The sequence below is a fragment of the Rattus norvegicus genome, chromosome 9 (assembly GCF_036323735.1).
Source record: "Rattus norvegicus strain BN/NHsdMcwi chromosome 9, GRCr8, whole genome shotgun sequence".
Classification (NCBI taxonomy): Eukaryota; Metazoa; Chordata; class Mammalia; order Rodentia; family Muridae; genus Rattus; species Rattus norvegicus.
This window is the reverse complement of record NC_086027.1, coordinates 50,353,067-50,372,890: the sequence shown is the minus strand read 5'-3', so window position 1 is coordinate 50,372,890 and position 19,824 is coordinate 50,353,067. Positions and strand designations below refer to the sequence as shown.

General features: G+C 42.0%; 1 protein-coding gene across 1 annotated transcript in view; it reads right to left on the bottom strand.

Moving 5' to 3' along the window:
- Slc9a4 (solute carrier family 9 member A4) overlaps positions 1-19,824 on the bottom strand; it is a 54,389-nt gene that overhangs the window by 2,446 nt on the left and 32,119 nt on the right. Inside the window, exons 7-11 of the mRNA NM_001413317.1 lie at positions 18,175-18,245; positions 16,191-16,352; positions 9,133-9,229; positions 4,917-5,048; positions 4,144-4,231 (exon numbers count right to left, since the gene is read on the bottom strand). Coding sequence (NP_001400246.1) covers positions 4,144-4,231; positions 4,917-5,048; positions 9,133-9,229; positions 16,191-16,352; positions 18,175-18,245 — 550 coding nt within the window. The remainder of the gene's footprint in view (positions 1-4,143; positions 4,232-4,916; positions 5,049-9,132; positions 9,230-16,190; positions 16,353-18,174; positions 18,246-19,824) is intronic.

Genomic DNA, 19,824 nt, shown 5'->3' with positions numbered 1-19,824 from the left:
CAAGATTCACACGTGCTCCAGTCTCTCACATGAAATGGCACAGTATTTGCATATAACCTATGCACAGCCTACAATTTTTGAGTAGTTTCTGAACTACTTATAGGAATCGATACATTGAAAACGTTGTGCAAATAGTTGTTATATTGTACTGGGGTGGGAGGGAGAAAAGAGGTAAGAAAAAGCCTACTTAAGTGTGGAAGAAACAGAGCAGATAGCATGTGTGTTACTATCCAGCAGGCAGCCATTTGATGCTCTGTTTTGAGCTAATTTCCAAATTTCTATCCATTCCTAAAACACAGTGTCCTTTTCACCAGTAAGCAAAGGAATACTTTTTACAAATACCATTTCTTGTCTCCTCCAGGTTTTAGGCTCATGAATTTATTTTTCCCTTAAATGTTCTCCGAGGAGTCTCAATATTCTTAGGCATTTATTTGTAAACCTGAAAATCCTGTTCTTTCTTCCACTTTCTAGTCCCTCCTAAAGAAGCAAAAGGAGACAAAGCTAAAAGAGCACTCATAAAATTAGTACTGTGTGCCCAAAGGTTTGTACTTGACAAAAATGTGGACAAGTTACGAGGCACAAGAAAATCTTAAATACTCGGCTCAGAGATTATTTTGTTTGTTTTGTTTTGTTTTGTTTTTCTTGCAAAATGCAGCCAAATCATGTAGGCCAGCAGCTGGGAGACTGACAGAGGGATACTCTACTGGAGGTAAAGATAATAGTATCATCTATTTGCTCTAATTTTTTTTCTTTCTTGAAATCCCCCTTTTATTTGTGCCAGGAGTGGATCCTGAACCTCAGTTCCCCCAGATCCTTTGCATTGGGAAGTCTGTCTGAGGTGTGGACACTTCTGTCCACAGATCCCGCCCCTGCTCTCACTCTAGCCAGTCCTAAGAGCTTCCTGTCAGTGGGCAGCATGGAGCAAGTCTCTATGTCATTCTAGGTTAATGATGTGGACTATACCTGGTCCTTTTTCATGTCTATAGGTAGGTAAGTATGCAGGCCTGGCATCCCAGGGAAGAATGGTGGTTACCTCTCAAGCAATATGTGAGGTTGACCTTCCACCTACCAAACAAGCATAAATACTAAGGCTGAATGAGAAATAGGTAAACAGGGAAGGTGTTTCTGCCCAGGGCAGCAGGGTGGAGACAAACCCACAGGGGATTCGCTTGATCCAGTGTGAACTGTTTAGGGCTGTAGTCCCAGAAAGCAGGACTTTTGTATCTCTGCACATAAAAACTACACACACACACACACACACACACACACACACACACCACACACACACACACACACACACGCACGCACGCACACACACACACACGCACGCACACACACACACACGCACGCACGCACACTTAACATTGTAAACATCTCGACCATTTCCAAGTACAGTTTAATGGCACTAAGTATGTTCACGCTTCTATGTAACCTTCACCAACTTCAATCTCTCAAGAGCTTTTTGCATCTTTTAAATTTTAATGGGTTTAAATCTGCCTCACACATACAAGGCATTTTAAGTTGGGGGGTCCCCATAATTGTAATACAATATGAACCCCACAGGCAAAGGATCCTTAGAAGAGTATATAGGTCTCTAAAACCATCATGTAATTCACAAACAGGAGCATTCAGACCTTGGAGGGCCTGAAGAGAGCCAGGAAGTGTTTTTGTAGACTCAGATTGGTTGGCCAGAGACTACACAGTTGAGGAAATCATGACACCCAAATTCTCCTGACTAGAGTTTCCCACTTCTCCTGACACTTGAAGAGAGTTACTCTCAGATGATCAAACTCTTAGCCACACATTGAGGACTCTCTGCATCTCATTCTGATTTCTACCATACCATTTTTCTGAGGGGCAGGCTATTTTTGTTTGTTTGTTTCTTGTTGTTGCATTTGTTGCATACATTTTCACATATATTTTAAAATAACAATTAACCAACTCCAATTTGTGCTTGCTCGTATATTTCTGGCTGTAGGGTCATCTACTGGAGTACAGTTAACCTAACCTAAAGAAAATTAACTCTTCCTCCAGCAGAAACCATCAACTGTCTATAGTTTATCAGTTGGCGTGGGGGTCATGAATGCCCCACTCTATGCTAGAAGGCTTGAAATTGTGTAGGCAGCCACAGCTTGAGGGAATTCATGTGTTTTAGTCAACCCTTCTCCTTTAGTAGGTTCCTCCAACCAATGGTGTCTCATTATATGTTTGGTTGGAGAGTAGATGGCAGTATAAGGAAGGAGATCCAGGACGAGCTATGGGAGGAATTGGGGGAAATATTATCAAAATATACTGCATGAGGTTTATAAAGAATTGATAAAATGTTATAACCAGATAAATGTTAGAGTCCTTTCACTGGTTAAATCTAATGAATACCTAAACACATTTCCAACTGCTAACCAATTTCTACCTTCTGGAATAAAGCACACTCCTCAAGGTTTAGAATTTAGAGTAACCATCTGGCTGTTTACTCTAATGCTTGTTTATATTTGTACATCCACACCCCAAGAACGTGCTAGGCTGACTCCATGTCAGAGTCCTGCAGTAGTGATGATCGCCCCAGAAAATAGCTGTGGAGCTCTCATTTTCTCTTCACTTATAGAACAAGATTAGACTTGTTATTAGAATAAAAAGGGCATTTTAAAATCAATCTGTTTCCTGTTCTGTGCTTGTGTCTCTCTTCTTAATTTCCTTTTCTTTGTGAAACTCCCTCATAGTATCAAATGCCACCGTGTCATCAGGAACAGACAAAAGAAAAAATGAATGAAACAAAGTTACTAGTCCAAAGGCCCCTTCAGAAGGAAGGAATTTAGTAACAAGAAGAATTAAACTAAGTTTCTAGTCCAAAGGCCCCTTCAGAAGGAAGGAATTTAGTAACAAGAAGAATGAAACAAAGTTTCTAGTCCAAAGGCCCCTGCAGAAGGAAGAAATTTAGCACAAAGTTGGCATTTCATTTTATAGACATAGTGTTGGGAAGGGTCACCATCATAGCAAGTAAACTTTAAGGGTATATCTGACTTATTCCATTTCCAAGGAAAAGCTCCAGATGGGTTGAAATGTAAATAAATTATGATTTTGCTCTATGCAACTGACTAGTGTTTTATCATTAAAAATCACAACTAAATCCATATCTGTTGAAATGAGAAATCTCTCTTCTTCTCTAGGTCACTGTCAAGTGAACTAGGAAATTTGGGGATGGGGGAGACAAAACAATCACTCGTGTTTGATTTTCTGTACAAGGTGGTACAGTGCTTTTATAATTCTTTGAGCAGGATATGGACTCTGTGAAGGTCAAGAAATAGTATGGAGAGGACAACAGAAGGGCACTGACTAAAATGTTCTACAGGGATTACATCCCAATCTTTAAAGTCTGTTTAATTCCTCCCCTGTGCTTTTACTCCAGTGATGGATATGTGTTTTACATGAAGCCTGTTTTAGCAAGAAAAACAAAGAAACAAAAATACTTATTTCAAAGAATAATTATATTGCCTTTAACAAATAATTTAAGGTCCTATGCCTTCAGTTTATTTGACTACCCAATGTGATTTCTTTTAAGGTTTACATAGAAAATCAAACAGGCAACATAGCATAGGATTATATTATATATTACCCTTTTCTAATAGAAAGCATTTTGATACATATTTAAAGCATGCTAAATTGGCTTTTATTAGAATAATGAACATTTCCAAAACCTAGGAATCTCACTTGTGTGTTACATGGGAAACCACTAATCAGTAAATATGACCAAATACCTCCAATAAAATCCAACCTCATAGTTAAATTGCATTGGCCTGTTTCAACATTTCTGAAGTGAGCCTTTTATATACATATCTTTCTTTAAGGCACCATACCATGGAAGAGGTATTGATCGTGCAATCATGTGACCAATTAATCATCCCTACCCTCAGAAAAGGCAGGGAAAATTAGAAAAGTATAATAGTGCATGGCAAAATTGTAATAAATCTACATTTCTGTGCCCATAAATAAAATTGTGGAATTTATTTATAAAAGATGCCTTCATTTTGTTCTAATTCAAGTTTCTACATAATAGCCTTGGCTGTGTCTCTTGGCCTCCAGGTCCCCAAATCTTCTCCACCATGGCCCTGCACAGGAGGAAATGCAGCAGCCAACAGCATGGGTTACCTGTGGATTCAGCAGCCCTTGCCCCTCTCCTTGCTGGCTGAGGATTGCTGTAAGGGAAGGAGAGATATCGGAAGTTCTTGGTGCCTGCCTATGGGTAGCAAGAAGAAACAAATGCAGAATTAGGATACTATAGTTTCAACTGACACACAGACAAAGGGAAGGGAGCAGCACTCTGCTGGGCCGTTTGCTAGGGTTGTTGGCATTTAATTATGTGTGTCTAAAGGACACATAACTCAATAGGTAACCCCACCCCTCATGTTGAAAGGACCCTTGTCAACTTTCCAAAGTTACTGTCGCAGCCCCACTGAGTGTCAGCCTTCCAGACTGTTCTGTCTAGGAGCGCCTATATGATAAGCATTGTACAGCCTCTGCTAGTAAGATGTCAGGTGACCACTGGTGATGAAAAGAGAAGGCATGGTAGCCTAGGCAAAAGCAAATCATTCTAGACAAGCTTCTGAGAGGCCTAGAAGCTTTCATCTGAGGAGGAGTCATGACCACCATGGCTCCTGGGGGTAGACTCAGCTCAGGACCACTTGGAGTCACTGATCTACCTTGGAAAGCATCTCCTCACCATACTTCATTCACAGATGCCTGAGTCCCTGGACTCCTGCATCCAGATGAGGGGGCTGCTCTGGTCTGTTGCCCCCTAAAGTTTTTCCATCTCTTTGGTAGCAAGTGAAGTCTGAATAAGTAGTGAGTGATTTGACCTCAGCTGATGAGGCCCTGCCCCAAGGACAGGCCCAGTTACTTGGTGACAGATCCACACCACATACCGGCTTTACCCAGGGCAGACTCTGGCCTTTCCGCAGGCTCTCCCTCAAGGTGTTCTGGCGGCGGATCAGGATCTCTTTGGCCTGCTTCTCACTTGTTTGGGGTTTGAGGTTGTATTTGTTGTAGGACAGAGTCTGTAGGTAAAGCATAATATTCAGTTAAGAATGCCAGTGTTACCTCCAGTGGCATCATAGACTGCTAGAGTAGGTAGACCCAGAGCATGGGCTCAGCTTCACCTCTGGCATGACTGAGCAAGCCTCAGTGGGATTAAGGCTGCAAGCAAACTCAGGACTCTCAGGCCTGGCTATGGATGTGGATGGTGAAGCAACTCTACCCTTACCCCCCAATCCTCCCTATAGTGTCCACAGACTGTGGCTGTCCTGCACACCCACATTCTTTCCAAGATTATTTTCAGTGCTAAGCCTTTAGATGTGATGGATAAGGAAAACATTAAAACTAATTTTAAAAATTCCACAAAGTTTCTGCTTGAAATTAAAGATGAGAGAGGGGGGAGAGGGGAGGGGGGAGGGGGAAAGGGAGGGGAAGGGGGAAGAAGGAAAAGGGAGAAGGAGGAAGGAGAGGGGAGAGGAAGAAGGGAGAGGGGAGAGGGAGAAGGAGAGGGAGAGGGAGAGGGAGAGGGAGAGGGAGAGGGAGAGGGAGAGGGAGAGGGAGAGGGAGAGGGAGAGGGAGAGGGAGAGGGAGAGGGAGAGAGAGAAATTTCTCAGTGAAAATACTCCTTAATTTAAAGACCAGACCAGCTTGACGAACTTTAAATGACTTTTCTCTCTTGCCTTCACCTTACACCAATGGAAGCTATCATGGACCACAGGCCAATATCTATCCATAAACGTATGTTTGATTAAGTGGAACTTCTTGTCCCCACTGATGCTTGCTCCAAGTTCATCAGTGAATGTCTGATTTTCTGGAGTCAGTGAGTGATACATTGCATGTGCTAATAAACTGCAAATCTCTGTTTTATAAGGGGGTCACTGTTGCCTGTGTCCTCCTTACTGGTTCATGACTTTAAAAAAAAAAGATAATTACTTCAATAACAAAAAGGTGGGTAGCCTATTAGGTGCTATAACAAGCAGGAAATTAAAAATGAATAATTATAAATGTGGGTCTTCCAAAGGCTTACAGTCATCTGCGGGAGTCAAGTAGACAGGGAATTTCACCTCTACATTCAGGTGAGATAAGATGTTAGAACCATCCAGGAGGTATGTAGCAGGGCACTCATTCAGGCTTGGATGGGGCAGGCTTGCTGGACAGAGCCTGCAGCCCTAAGTGGGTTCTGCCCTGGGATAAGTACAGGAGGGAGGGACATGAGAACTGAGGGACAGAAATGACTAACCAACTCTGAGGGAAGGTAGAAGGAACCCCAAGAAAAGATCCAGTCATGAGTTTGTTATTATGTGAGAGAGACACAGTATTCAAAGACAGTAAGCACAGGCAAAGAGAAGTGATGGATGACAAGCCACACACAACCTGCCAGGAGTGAAGACCTTATCTCCCAGCCAGGTATCCATCAGTTGGGGAAACATGCTCTTGGATGCCATAAAGTCATCCCCAAAGATAATAAATGAACGTTGAAATACATACTTCCATACAACCCTTTCACAGGGGTCGCATACTAAATAGTTATACCATGACTCATAATGGTAACAAAATTACAGTTATGACATAGCAATGAAAATAATTTTATGGTTGAGGGTCATCACCCCATGAGGAACTGTATTAAAGAGTTGCATCATTAGAACCACTGCCATAGAGTCTGGGCTGAGCTTTATTCTTTGGTAAGTTTGGGGTATGCCTCTCTGTCTCCATCTCGCTGTGTTGGGGGGCCCTCTGTCTCTGCAGTGTCACTGGGAATCTCAAGAAGTTAGTCCTTCACCTCCCCCACCCATGTACATACTATCCTGGACACACTAAAGGGAAGTGTTTTTAAAAAGATGTGGCCAGAATCAGAGTTGGACCAGAACAGTTTCATATCAACTACAGCTTAGGATAGGCCAGAATCAGACCCTATATTCTTTCTGGCCCTGCCTAGAAGTGACTGCTAAGCCCCACGACTGACTCTTAGCCCAGTGATAAATGTTTCCATCCACAAGTCCTGCTCTTATTGTCCAGATGTGAAGACAACAGATGACTTCTACACAGTCTTCGTGTCAATCCCTCAAGCAATAGATACTATACTATATACTATATAATATACGTGTGTGTGTGTGTTTTCAGTTATTCAGGGTAGCATTTCCAGAATATTTTCCTATGAAAAAGTAGAAGACTTTCATAACCTTAGAAATGCTTGAGGTAGTAGGAAAAACGGGTGTGTTGTTAGGGTTTTTGTTTGTTTGTTTGGTTGGTTGGGTGGTTGACTGGTTGGTTGGCTATGGTTTTGTCAACTTGACACAAACTGGAGACACTCTGAAAGGGGAAAGCCCAGTTGAAGGACTGTCTTTATCACATTGTAACCCAGTCTTTAGGGGCATTTCATTAATTCATGGTTGATGTGGGAGGACAAACCCACTGTGGGCAGTGCCATTCCCTATGCAAGTGGTCCTGGGTGGTATAAGCAAGCAGGCTCACTTCCTGGAGTGAGCTAGGAAGCAGCAGTGCCCCTTCCAGCGATTCCTGCCTATGCTCCTGTTTAAGTTACTGCTCTGACATCCCTCAGTGATGGGCTGTGACTGGGAAGTGTAAGCCAAGTAAACACTTTCCTCTGGGTTGCTTTTCCTCAATGGCATTTGTAAATCTGCACTAACAGGGAAGGGGATTGGTGAGGTATATTTCCAACAAACTAAAAATGGAGGCAAAAAAAGTACCTGCAACCTATCACTGCACCCCACTCCCTAATCCTACTCTGCTTTGGCTCCATTTGATGCTTAGCAATGAACTCTTTAATGAATGTGGGCAATATATTCAAGGAAGGACGGGAGACGCTGCATAACTTAAAAGAGAGGATGCTGAAGACCAGACGAAAGAAGACGGTGGCTATCTGGCTCTCCCATATCAAGCACCAAGAAAATGCTCCCCAAGACTTGATTACAGGCAGTATGATGAAAGCAAACCCACAACCAAGGTCTCTTCTTTCTAGTTTGTGTCAGGTTGACAGAAACCTAACATCACACCTACTTGTTTGTCCTCTACATCTGAGGAATGAAAGAGGATGTGGGCAGTGAACCATTTCAAAATGTATTGGAGTTTCAGAACTCCAACCTCCTTCCTTGTATCAATAAGATGGAGAAAACAGTGAGTGCCAGGTACTCAAAGGGTCTGGTTCTCACTAAACTAGCCACGCTCCACACCAGGAAGTTCTTATCTACTTAGTAGAGGTGAAATGTGATAGTCCTGCTGGAACAGTTTCGCTTGGAATGATTTGAAACCCATTGTATTCCTTCAGCCTTTCTGACACCAGCCCCTTAGTCATCAGCATTTCTGACACAAAACTTCAGACCACTGACCTTCATTGACTGTGTAAGTCTGGAGTCTCAGAGAGAACACTGGGCAGGAGCTCAGCAGAGAACTCTTAACTTACATGTATCTTATAACCTTGACTCAATCCGATCACCAAGTTTGCTAACCCCAGCATCTTCTACTTGAGAATGAACAGCTTAGACAGTTTCTTAATCTCATCCAAAGAATGACCTAGGGCATTACCAAGAACAAAAGCCCTCACAAGCAACATACTTAATCATAGCCAAGAAACAGGATGGACAAATGAGCCATCAGACTTGAAAAGGCTTCTGCAGGGGTGACACTGATTTGTCTGTCATTGACTCAGGCTAAATACTAATGAAGAGACCATACCAATTTCCAGACCAAAACACCAAGGCGCCAGTATTTCCCTACAGTCCAGCTTTCAGTATTATAGCATCCTGACTCTGATCCAATAAGCTCTATTTGTTAACTTTTAGCATAGTTGACCCCACTGGATAACCCGATGGCTGCCAGGATCCTACACTACAGGAGGATGGATGGCTGCATCTGTCTTCCCTTTGAGGATAGGCAGATCTGTGGGCTCTGAAAGCTTTAGCCGCATGGCTGGGGCAGCCTGACCCCTAGAGCCAGCAATTGGATTTGCATTCATTCTAAGGCCACTGTTGCCAGCCTCACAGCCCACAACTACCTTTCCCTTCTTCAAGCACAGCACAGGGAGGACAGTGTGAACAAGGCACAGCCTAAAGCGTAGGGCAGGAGACTGCACAGAGGGCTTGCACATACTCTTTGCCGAACTTGGTACATGTTTCTCGTCAGAATGTCCCGCATGGATTCCACATCTTCGGGGGAAAGTCGCTTGATTCCCTGTATCCTCTCAGACCTGGAAACGACAGTGGGGAAAGGCGTTATTTTTCTGTCTGGGCAAGAAGTCCCAGGAAGAAACATTAAGCCTTGCCCTGCCTTGGAGGAATTCCTAAATTCCAGGATTTTATGTGTGCCTAATCCTTCCCGCCACCTTAGCAAATCAATTAAGTCCAAACATATGTTTTGACTTAAAGATTTAAAAATATCGCTCCCTTACAGTTTCTGTGCTGTTATTACTGTGAGCAGTTTCTAAAGGGGGTTTAGCAAGGTCATGACAACCATCTAATTTATAAAATACAATAAAGGTCAATTTTAGGAAATGGTGCCATAAAATGTAATCCCAACATTTAATCCCAACGTGATACTTAGAAGAAAAAAAAAAAACACTCAATCAAAGGTTCGTGTGGCCGTTTTTGTTAGTTCTGTGCTCGGATAGACAGTTCAGAAGCCAACATCATCCACACCACTGCCTTTTGAGCCTCAGTGGTAACGTCGGGTTATTACATGAGTAAAGTTCTCTGGGAATTGTGCCATTAGGGGTCTGTCGTGGGTAGTTTTATTTGTCAGTTTGAAATGACCTAGAATCACATAGGAGGAGAAGCATTACTGTAGAAAAACCTGTGGAAGATTATCTTAACTGTCTTAACTGATGTACGAGGACCCAGACTGGATGTGCAGCACCATTCCTGGTCCAGGGCTCTGTATACCTTGTAAAAGTATGCAACGATTGCCGAGCACTGAGCATGCGTGCTTATGCTGGGCATGCGCACTTGACTTCTCTCTGCTGATTTGGCTATCATGTGACTAGTTGCTTCAGGTTTCTGCCTGACTTTTCCCAAATGACGGACTGTGTCGTAGAACTGTGAACTAAACTAGCAATGTCTCCCTACATTGCTTTGCATCAGGATATATATATATATATATATATATATATATATATATATATATATATATATATAGAGAGAGAGAGAGAGAGAGAGTGAGTCAGGGCCTTATTTTTGGTTAAAGAATAATGAAGAACGGGGAATCACATTTTACAAACAGAATCAAACTATTTGTACCCTGAAGGTCAACCCAGATGAGGCACTGGGCATCCAAAGACTTTAAAACTTAGCATCGGGGCCAGGTTTGCAATCAATGTCCGATTGTCCTCTGGGATCTCAAAGCTAAGACATAGCTATGAAAAAGAATTCTCAAGTGACAGATGTATTTGATTACAATCTAGTATCGGTAATCAAGAAAACCTTTTTACTACACTGGAAATATACATTCACTCTAGAACATAGGCACTTAACAAAAGGGAGCTGAAAGTTCAGTTCTCCTTCCAACGCAGCTGCCTTTCTAACACGCTGCCGTTGCCTGGGAAGCTTTTACTTTAGTAGTCTCTGCTCATTTCTCGGAGGTGAAGGCAATGGTGGCTTCAATATCTCCCTCCCATGCTGTCAGGATGATTAATCACAGGGATGAATCATTAATTTCAATACAGCCGATATTTTAAGTACTGTCCCCCAAACCTTGCAGTCATTTAACATTAAAGGCAGTGTGGATGAAATGTGCAATTGATAAAATAAAGTGCTTTTATATGGGGTACTGTGGTGTGCAAGGGCTTTATCAATTGCTGTCTGCACAATTTCCAATACCCTTTCTTTAAAATGACTGAAATGTAGGCACCATCATTGGCAACTGTGTAAAATGTCCTCCAAAAACTTCATTCTGACTTAGGTACACCTGCTCACATGGTATGACCAATATATTCCACCATTATGGGTGTGTGTGTGTGTGTGTGTGTGTGTGTGTGTGTGTGTGTAAAGTGGATTACTAAACAGAAACACCAGCTAGTCAAACATTTCTATGTTCTACATTTATATAAAATAAATAGAAAGGGAAAAAGCCACCGATAAAGGAAATAGCAGGTGAAACTTGATACAGCAGCAGATCTGGCATTTTCCCCAGTTTGTAATTGACCACTCCAGGAAGGACCAGACTTAATTAAAGTCCTCCTGGGTTGCTGGCTAAAGCAAGTAACACACAACCCACACAGCTGCACCTCCCTCTAACTAATACTAATAAGCGGCAGCCACAGTATGTAAAAGCCCCGGCTCACTTGAACCAGGTGATGCCTGGGGTTGTCTTCATGTCATTTCAGAGGCACAGCCATCCCTGGAATTCTCACAACATAGGTGCAAGAAAGATACCACCCTTAGAAAACAGTATTTCCGGGGACCTGAAGGGCCAGCAATTGAGAATTTAAATGGCGCATCTCTTTTCTCTGGAGCATTCATTTCTTATGGGTAAAGAGGATCACTGTTGCTAATATAAAACAAGGAAATCTAAATCCAATAGCCTCTGAATCCAAGTTCACATTTGTCATGAATTCTTTTCTTCCTGCTTCCTTTCTCCCTTCCTTCATTTCACGAGATGCTACACCAATGTAAAGAGACTTTAAGTTAATTATGAGACCCAACAAACACTATGATCACACCATAGTTAGGAATATCGAAAGATCAACTACTGGGGCCTAATTCCTTGAGAAGAATAAATCTTTCAATAGTCCAGTCATGAAGTCCATGATTAGAGGTCGAAGGAATGACTGGTGGCCCTTTCGATTTGCAGTTAGCATTCCTTGTGAGTTACTCTGTCTGCATGGCTGCCTGCAGGATTCCTCATGAGTTACTCTGTTTGCACATCTGTCTTGCAACTCTTTCAAAGGCCACTTCAAGGTCCAACTCTAGCATGTGTGAAGTGTGGCTTACAAGGTACATGATATTTTATTGTGGAATTTACATCAGAAACTACGACACATAGTTGGCTGTCAGAATGGTGATATAAGAACTTGATCCCATCAATGTGACATTGATTAAAAGAGTTCTTACACTACTATGAATTTGACTAATTATTTCAAAAACCAACACACAGATGGGGTCTGGAGAGGAGAGTTGGCAATTAAGAGAACATACTACTTTTTCAGAAGACCTGTCTTCAGTACCCAACATGCACTTCAGCTCCTGGAGGAGTAAATACCAGGTCTCCAGGGGCACTGCCCACACACAGACACTCACACACAGACACACACACACACACACACACACACACACACACACACACAATTAAGAAAGAAAGAGAACATGACATGCTCAGACTCATGAGAGTTTAGAAATAAAATAATTTGAGATTATATAGGTATCTAATTACCCAATAATTTATGGCTATTTTAATGCTTATAATATTAATTTATATAAAATTAATCTACGTATCTGAGATAAGGTTGTGTGTAGCTCAGGTTGGCTTTGAACTTCTGTTCTTCCTGCCTCAGCTTCCCAAGTGCTGAGATTATGGGCTGCACTGCTACACCCAGGTGGTGCTAGGAATCAAACTCAGGGCTCCACCCATGCTAGGCAGGGGCTATAGCAATGGAGCGGTATTTCCAACCCTAATCAAACTGTAAAAAGGAAACTGCATTACATTTACTCATCTACTGTGTATGTGTGAACATGTGCACTGGTACACATGTCCAACTGTGCACTTTAGAGGTCAGGAGACAATTTGTAAGAGTCAGGCTCTCTTTTGTTACCCTACGGGTCTGGAGGATCAAATTCAAGTCACCAGGAGGCTTGGCAGCCTGAACCTTTACCCACTGAGCCGCCACACAAGACCATAAGCTTCAATACTCAGCACATTGTTATTGCTTTGTCATCTCTAAGGGTCCCATGGGAGATACACAGCTCCATGTTTGAAATAACAATAGAAATGCATGTCCAGCTCTCCCATAGGGCAGTTTGGGGATCCAAGTAAGTGCTACTATAAGGTATTACGGCATGAGGAACAGCAATGGGATTCCACAGAGGCAACCTCCTCCATGCTGCACCAACCTTCCCCCAAAGGCTGCAGAACTCAGAGACTAAACAGTTGCCTGACAACTGCTTAAACGCGTAGAGCAAAGCTCTGTGTGCATTTGGCTGTTCTCCTCTCCTCTCCTGTTGGATCCCGAGAGGTGGCTGAGTACGCAGCTCTTTCCTCTGATTGTATGAAGGCTTGGTTTGGGTTCTGTTTGTTTTGTTCCACTTTGGTTTGGGAATCAGCTACTTTGATCTCAGGAGAGGATTTCCTTTTCTCTTGGTGTCCTACAGATTTTTACTGAGATCAAATAAATATAAGTTAAAGGCTAAAACCGTACTCAACACTGACTCTAGCAAAAACCTTTCTCACTCCAGTGAACTTGCTCGATTGGTATATATGAGGTGGAAAATCTCTTACCTGCGAGACTCCTGGTAATCTTAAATCACAGTCTGGAGGAATGATTGACTCAGAGAGAGGAGGAGAGTGTGCCAAGCAAAACCGGCTTAAAAATAACCTTGTGGTCAGAACTGAAGCAGTTACTTATGGCTAATACATCGTGATGTTATACAGAAGTTCAAAATATGTTTTAGCCCAATAGACTGAAACATAGATGAGATTCTAGTCAGAGATAAGAGATGAGCACCCTTACATTCCTAGACCAAGTGATCATATAAGTAGGGTGTGAACTGCTTGAGGAAGTTCCTGGTGGTTTGGTCTGTCTGGATCTGTCCAGCCTTTCTCTGCCTCTACATTAACTAGAGTTCATCCTTTGATGGGTAGGCCACATGGCAGGAGGTCATGTGACACACACTGCTCCTACAGTAACATTGATTTTTATTCTTTATTATAATGCTCTGTGTGGTCTCTTCTGTTAAGGGCAGGCCTTATCCTTTTCTGAGGGCAGGATCTATGACTGTCTTCATGGTGTTTAACACACATACTAGGTGCCTAATAGGGCATGAGTGTAAGGGGTTAGCCAGAAACCTTGGTCAAAAGCAAGATTTGAGGGCATTGGCTTTAAAAGTGAAGTAACACACACACACACACACACACACACACACACACACACACACACACGGGGGCCGGGGGCAGAGAGACAGAGACAGACAAAGAGAGAGATGGAGACAGAGAGAAGACGAAGAGACAGAGACTTCGATGGATAAAATAGCAACATAGTGAATGAAAACAGAATCTGCCCTCCCGGTCTTTCCAGTCACCTCTGGCTCCACTGTGGCTCTGGGCAACATTGCCAATAAATATTTGGTAGCACATTCCCATTTTAGCATCAAGCATCTCCGTTTAGTTACGTAACGGGCAGCACAAAACAAACAAACAAGTCACCGAAAACAATCCCACAGATAAATAAGGTGGAAGACTTTCCGTTTAGGCCGGGGCGTCTTTGGGGACACTTGTTTACCTCTTTCCCTGGCCGTGTGAGAAGACACTGGTGTTTCTGATTCATTAGCAGGTGAGGGGGGAGGTGAAACCTGTGAAATAACACTCAGGCAGTTTTTGACAATTTTATTGGTATCTATTCTTAGCTCCGTTCTCAATCCACTGCCCTGATGTGAGGACAGAATTGAAGCTCATGATCAGGTGTCATTAGTTGAAGAATATGAAAGGGGGTGAGGGGAGGATGCAGCATCCTTCCCTAAATGTATACTGTCGCTTACATTTGCGACCCTTAAATCATTGCTCAGAAGACAGCTGAGCATCTTTAGGGGTTAAGTCTTGAAATACTGAAGGAACTGTTGTAAAATGTCAGAGAATTAAAGCAGCTTTTAAAAATAATCCAGCTCTGGGGAACAATTGGTTAGCAGATGGTGGAAGGTACACACACCAAATAAGGCCTCTCCCTATGCCTTGCCTCCACATCCACTCTGAGTCATACCATCTTCTTCTCACTTGGAAGCCAGACAGCACTTCCAAGCTGGCCTTGTGGATTCAAGACGAATCCTACAATCTCATGTAGACTCTCCCTGTTGCAGACACCTCTTCAACTTTAAAAACCTGTGAGTGGTATACCACACCTCTTATGCCACCTTATCTCCTCCTTGCCGTGGTTTAGACAAAGTCTTTCTCAAAGGTCCATGTGTAAAAGCTTGGTCTCCCTGGTGGTAATACTGAGAGTTTCCTGTGGGCCTTTATATGGTGTCCCCTAGTTAGAGGCTTTTAGGTCATTGGAAGTGTGATCTCAAAGAGGAGTTACAGGGACCTCACTTTAATCCTTCCCCTCTCCCCTTTTTTAAGGGTATGTACCCAGACTCCAGATAACAACCTCGACTCTGCTGTTATCAGAGACCCAAAGACTTGACCTGAGACTTGGACCCCCAGAACTCTGAGCCCAAACTACCCTCCCTGCCCTTTTACAAGTAACCTGCTTCATATATTTCATTGTAGTGACACAGAAAGATAGATGCATACTCCAAATCCAAGTCAGCATCCCAAACAGCTATTACCTCTCCCCACGAAAGTTAGAAAAGAAGGTGAAAGTTTTCACAAAATACAACAGTGGAAGGAACAGAACTACAGAACCATGTGGACAGAGTTTGTAGGAAAAAATTTTCTAATCAACAGGAAAGGAAAGAAACATAAAATATCCTGCCCATCTATGACTTTACTTAAAGGAGGCAACTTTGTTAAAAAGTAATTCCCCCAAACTCGTGAAACTATGCTTGAGGCAAAGCACCAACTGTTAAGATTTAGACAATATTATTTTATAATTCCTTCCTCATAGCTAAAGCCCATGCCATAATTCTTTGGTTGGCAGTCCATAGCACTCCTGAGAAATGAAGAACCGTTATGCTATGGTTTCCAGTGGGAGAGCCTCAGGCCTTTGGGTGCCTGTTGTTGACTGAGGCATTGGGCCGTCCATCTCCTCTTCCATCAAATTAATGGTTTTGCTGTAATGGTGACTGCAGTATGTCACCTGACCACAGGCCCCAAATCACCAACCAGTCAGCTACTGAACCCCCATACCATGAGCTTTTTTAGCGCGGGTATTTGTTATAATCTAGAACGTTAACTGCCACATCTATCTTTCAGCCCATTCTGGTCTGCTACATGTTTCAAATGGAGCCATGACTTAGCCCTGAAATTCAGATGTTAAAAGTCTAGATCAAAAGGCAGGTGGAACTCACTGATAGGGTGTGGGAGAAGCCACAGAGCTCAGTAGACCAGTCTCTGCCATCTCGATGGCCTGTTTCATCTCCAGCTTCTTATACAAAGAAACAATGCTTGACTTTGGCTGGTTCCTCCGGATTAGAATTTTCCGCAAATATCTGTGGTCAAACTTCTTGAACCTAAACACGAAAACCAACATCTTTGTGTATATTATAGAAATAGGATTTTTTTCTTCTTTAACAAACTTCAACTTAACTCCACTCTGAAAATTATCAAGGCAGTGCCTGAAACCTACCACATTTAAACACATTTTTTTAAAAAAAATCAAAGCATTTGTGGATTATTTTTCTTTGTAAATAGAAAATAATGGCCTGGTGGCTGGAATACAATAAAATCAACTAATCAAAGCCTAGTGGCCCTAAAACGGTGACATCAAGTAAACGAAAAGAAAGAGACAAGATACAATCAGAGTCAAAGGTGTGCATAAAAGGAGTCAGGGTAGCCTAGTCCCACTGAGCTCCAACTACAAGAAAACAATTGAGTTGGGTGAAGCTTTTGAAAAAGTGTTGCCTCTTAAGAGCTCCTAAGAGAAATGGTGGCTGCACTTACAGTAATGCTGCTCTTTTCAATCAGAACTTTCTAAGTTTAATAATGTTGCTAGTTAGAGAGTAGTTTTGCCTCATTGTACTTCAGGTCACTTTGAATCCTGCCAATTAAAGAAGAGAACTATCCCACACTCCAATACACACACACACACACACACACACACACACACACACACACACACACACCAATCATCTCAAAAGCCCGAATAATGGATGACCTGAATAGGCCCAACTCTATTGGCAGCTATGACAGTTACCTCGAACATCTGGTCGACCCATTGGCCTAAGTCGCGTGCACATGCAGTGGTACCTTAAGAGCCTCTCTGGAGTCCCTGTTTTCAATGCTTCCACTCATTTCATTTTCTAAGGGCAGTTGTTCTGCCTGCTTTGGTTTTTAATGGGGCACATAACTTCCTGGAATGTTGGCTTGTTATCTACTGTTTGCTCCCCTGGACCATGAGGTACGCAGATGCCATCAGTTAAGTCCTCTCAGCATACAGCAGGCTGTCCTCCTGAGCTTTGACATCTTTTCTTTTCAAGTCACCTGATCTTTTTGAAGAGGCCACCCCTTGACCTTCTGACCTTTCTTGAGAGATGCTATGGCTCCTTCTCAGCCCTTTGTAATCAACTCTCCCAAACCTGTTGTCACAATATACTTCACATTTCTCTAGCAGAGTCCGACTTGACCTTGTACTTGCCAACTCTTGTGGCTGCCATTGTCCTGACCCTGTCAGCCACATACCACTTGACATGCCAGATGCTTCCTGTCAGGTTGGTTCCTCCTGATCCCCTCCCATCCTCTCTGTTCACTTCTCCCTAGCTTCCTCTGCTCTCCCACTTCCTTATCAGCTCTTTAAGGAGTTCTGAGTCTTGTGTTCAGTCTGTTTCTCTCCTCACCTTGGAAATAATTGTATATATGCCCGAGAGGTAGCTTCTCACTACCTGCTGATGACTTACCATCTGTGTCCAGCCATATTTTTCCTCCTTGAGATTAAAAGAAGACATTTGAAATGTAGGATGTGGTAAGCAAAAAGGCTCTGGGCATCTCAGAAGAATCACTGTATAATTGAATCTTAGAGGTCTCCAACTATGGTTTCTCTAGGCCCTTAGTGAGTCACTAAAGTCTTCTACAACTTCATGGTTGGTCACAAAGTTGAGCTACTTTTGTGGGGGAGGGGAACTTTCTACTTCCCACCATTTCTTGTGCTGTTCCTATTGGAACCGACCTGAGCCACCTCTACGGCTCTTCCCTGACACTCTGATTTTCCATGTTGGGCAGGCCCAGCTGTTTCCTGCATAGTATAACTCCTAAGTCCTTCATCTTCCAGGCCCACTATTCCTCAAGGAGCCATCCTCAAGAATCCATTATTAGATAATGAAACCCTACCCTACTTACTTATCTCTCACTTGGTAGTGACTCCACTGCCCACATACATCTTCAATCCCAGCCTTCAGATGATCCATAAGCTGCCAAACCAAAAATAAGAAGATGAAGTCAATGAAATGCTAGAGAAATATGAGCTGTAAAAGGCACACACACACACACACACACACACACACACACACACACACACACCACAGACACACTCTAAGCTTTGAAGGCTAAGAAAGTCTTTAATTTACTCAAGTATAAACAAACAAATACACACACACACACACACACACACACACACACACACACACACACTATAAGCTTTGAAGGCCAAGAAAGACCTTAATTAACTTAAGCATAACCTCTTCTTTTGCAGTAATTCAATTCCTCTTCCTTACTGAAAGATTCTGCAGATAAACTTCTTCTTGATAATTTGCATCACATACAATGAAATCATACCTGGCACTTGGTTTGAATAATACTTTTTAAAGAAGATCTAGAAATTTCTCATTACTGAAATCATGTGGAGGAAAAGTATAATGATTACCTATTACTTTCGCTGTGAAAAGAAAATCACATTTCTAGTTTACGTAGTTTCCAAAATACAGTTCTTCAGACGTTCTGCTATAATGGGTACATTTGTGTACATTCTCCATTTTTTCACAACAGACAGGTAATGTGTGAACCTTATAAGAAGTCTGAGGAAGGGAAAAACTAAATATGCAGTCTACACACTAATAAACCAATATAAGATCTTCATCTTCATTTTAAAAATTCAATCCTTTAGTCCAGGAAATTACAATTCAATGCACAATGCCCCATTTGCTTTGTTTATGATGATTTATAAGAATTTTGGAGAAGGTATAATTTTAAAATGCTTATAAATAGTTCTAGAAATAATTCAAGTAAAAAAGTATCTAGGTTTATGTCAGCTTCTGTTTTATTTTGATTAAAAAAAACCGAAAAGATGAAAAATTATTATTTAAACCCTTAATGAAAAATTATTATTTAAACCCTTAATTGGTCTACTGTCTTCTAACAATAGTTATAATATTTATTTTTTGAGGCAGGGTCTGTATAGACCAGGGCAGCCTGATCTCACAGAAGTCCATTTACCTCTGATCTTCAAGTTGTGGATTAAAGACTTACACCATTAGATTTGGCCTTAGTCATAACTTTATAAGAAAAATAAATAAATAAGGAGGTGAAATGTTGAAGTTCCACTCAAAGACAGGTTGTTAATTTCTCTAAGCAAGGTAAGAATAAAGACAAAAAATGTATAATCAGTTTAAAGAATTAACATAGTTTTTAACATTCTCTGTCCTAATCTGTTAAATATCCTCAAATAGCTTTACAGTTTGTTATTTTGATTCCCTGGAATTCAAATAAATGACTCTATTTCCTCAGGTATCTATTGGTATAATATTCAAGACTAACACATGAAGATGTCACCCATCTGTACAGCATTAAAACTATCAGAAGTAGGGCCCTATGGGGTAGAAGTCACAAAGAAAAAGGTCTAGTTGAATTATCCTACTGAGCTTGAGTCTCTGGAGCAGCTACAATGACAAGGCTTCCCAGCCATTGTTTGTATACAAGCAGTTTGGTGAATACTTTGTATGTACATGTGTGCATGTGTGTGCTCATGCATGTATTCATAGGTATATTCATGTG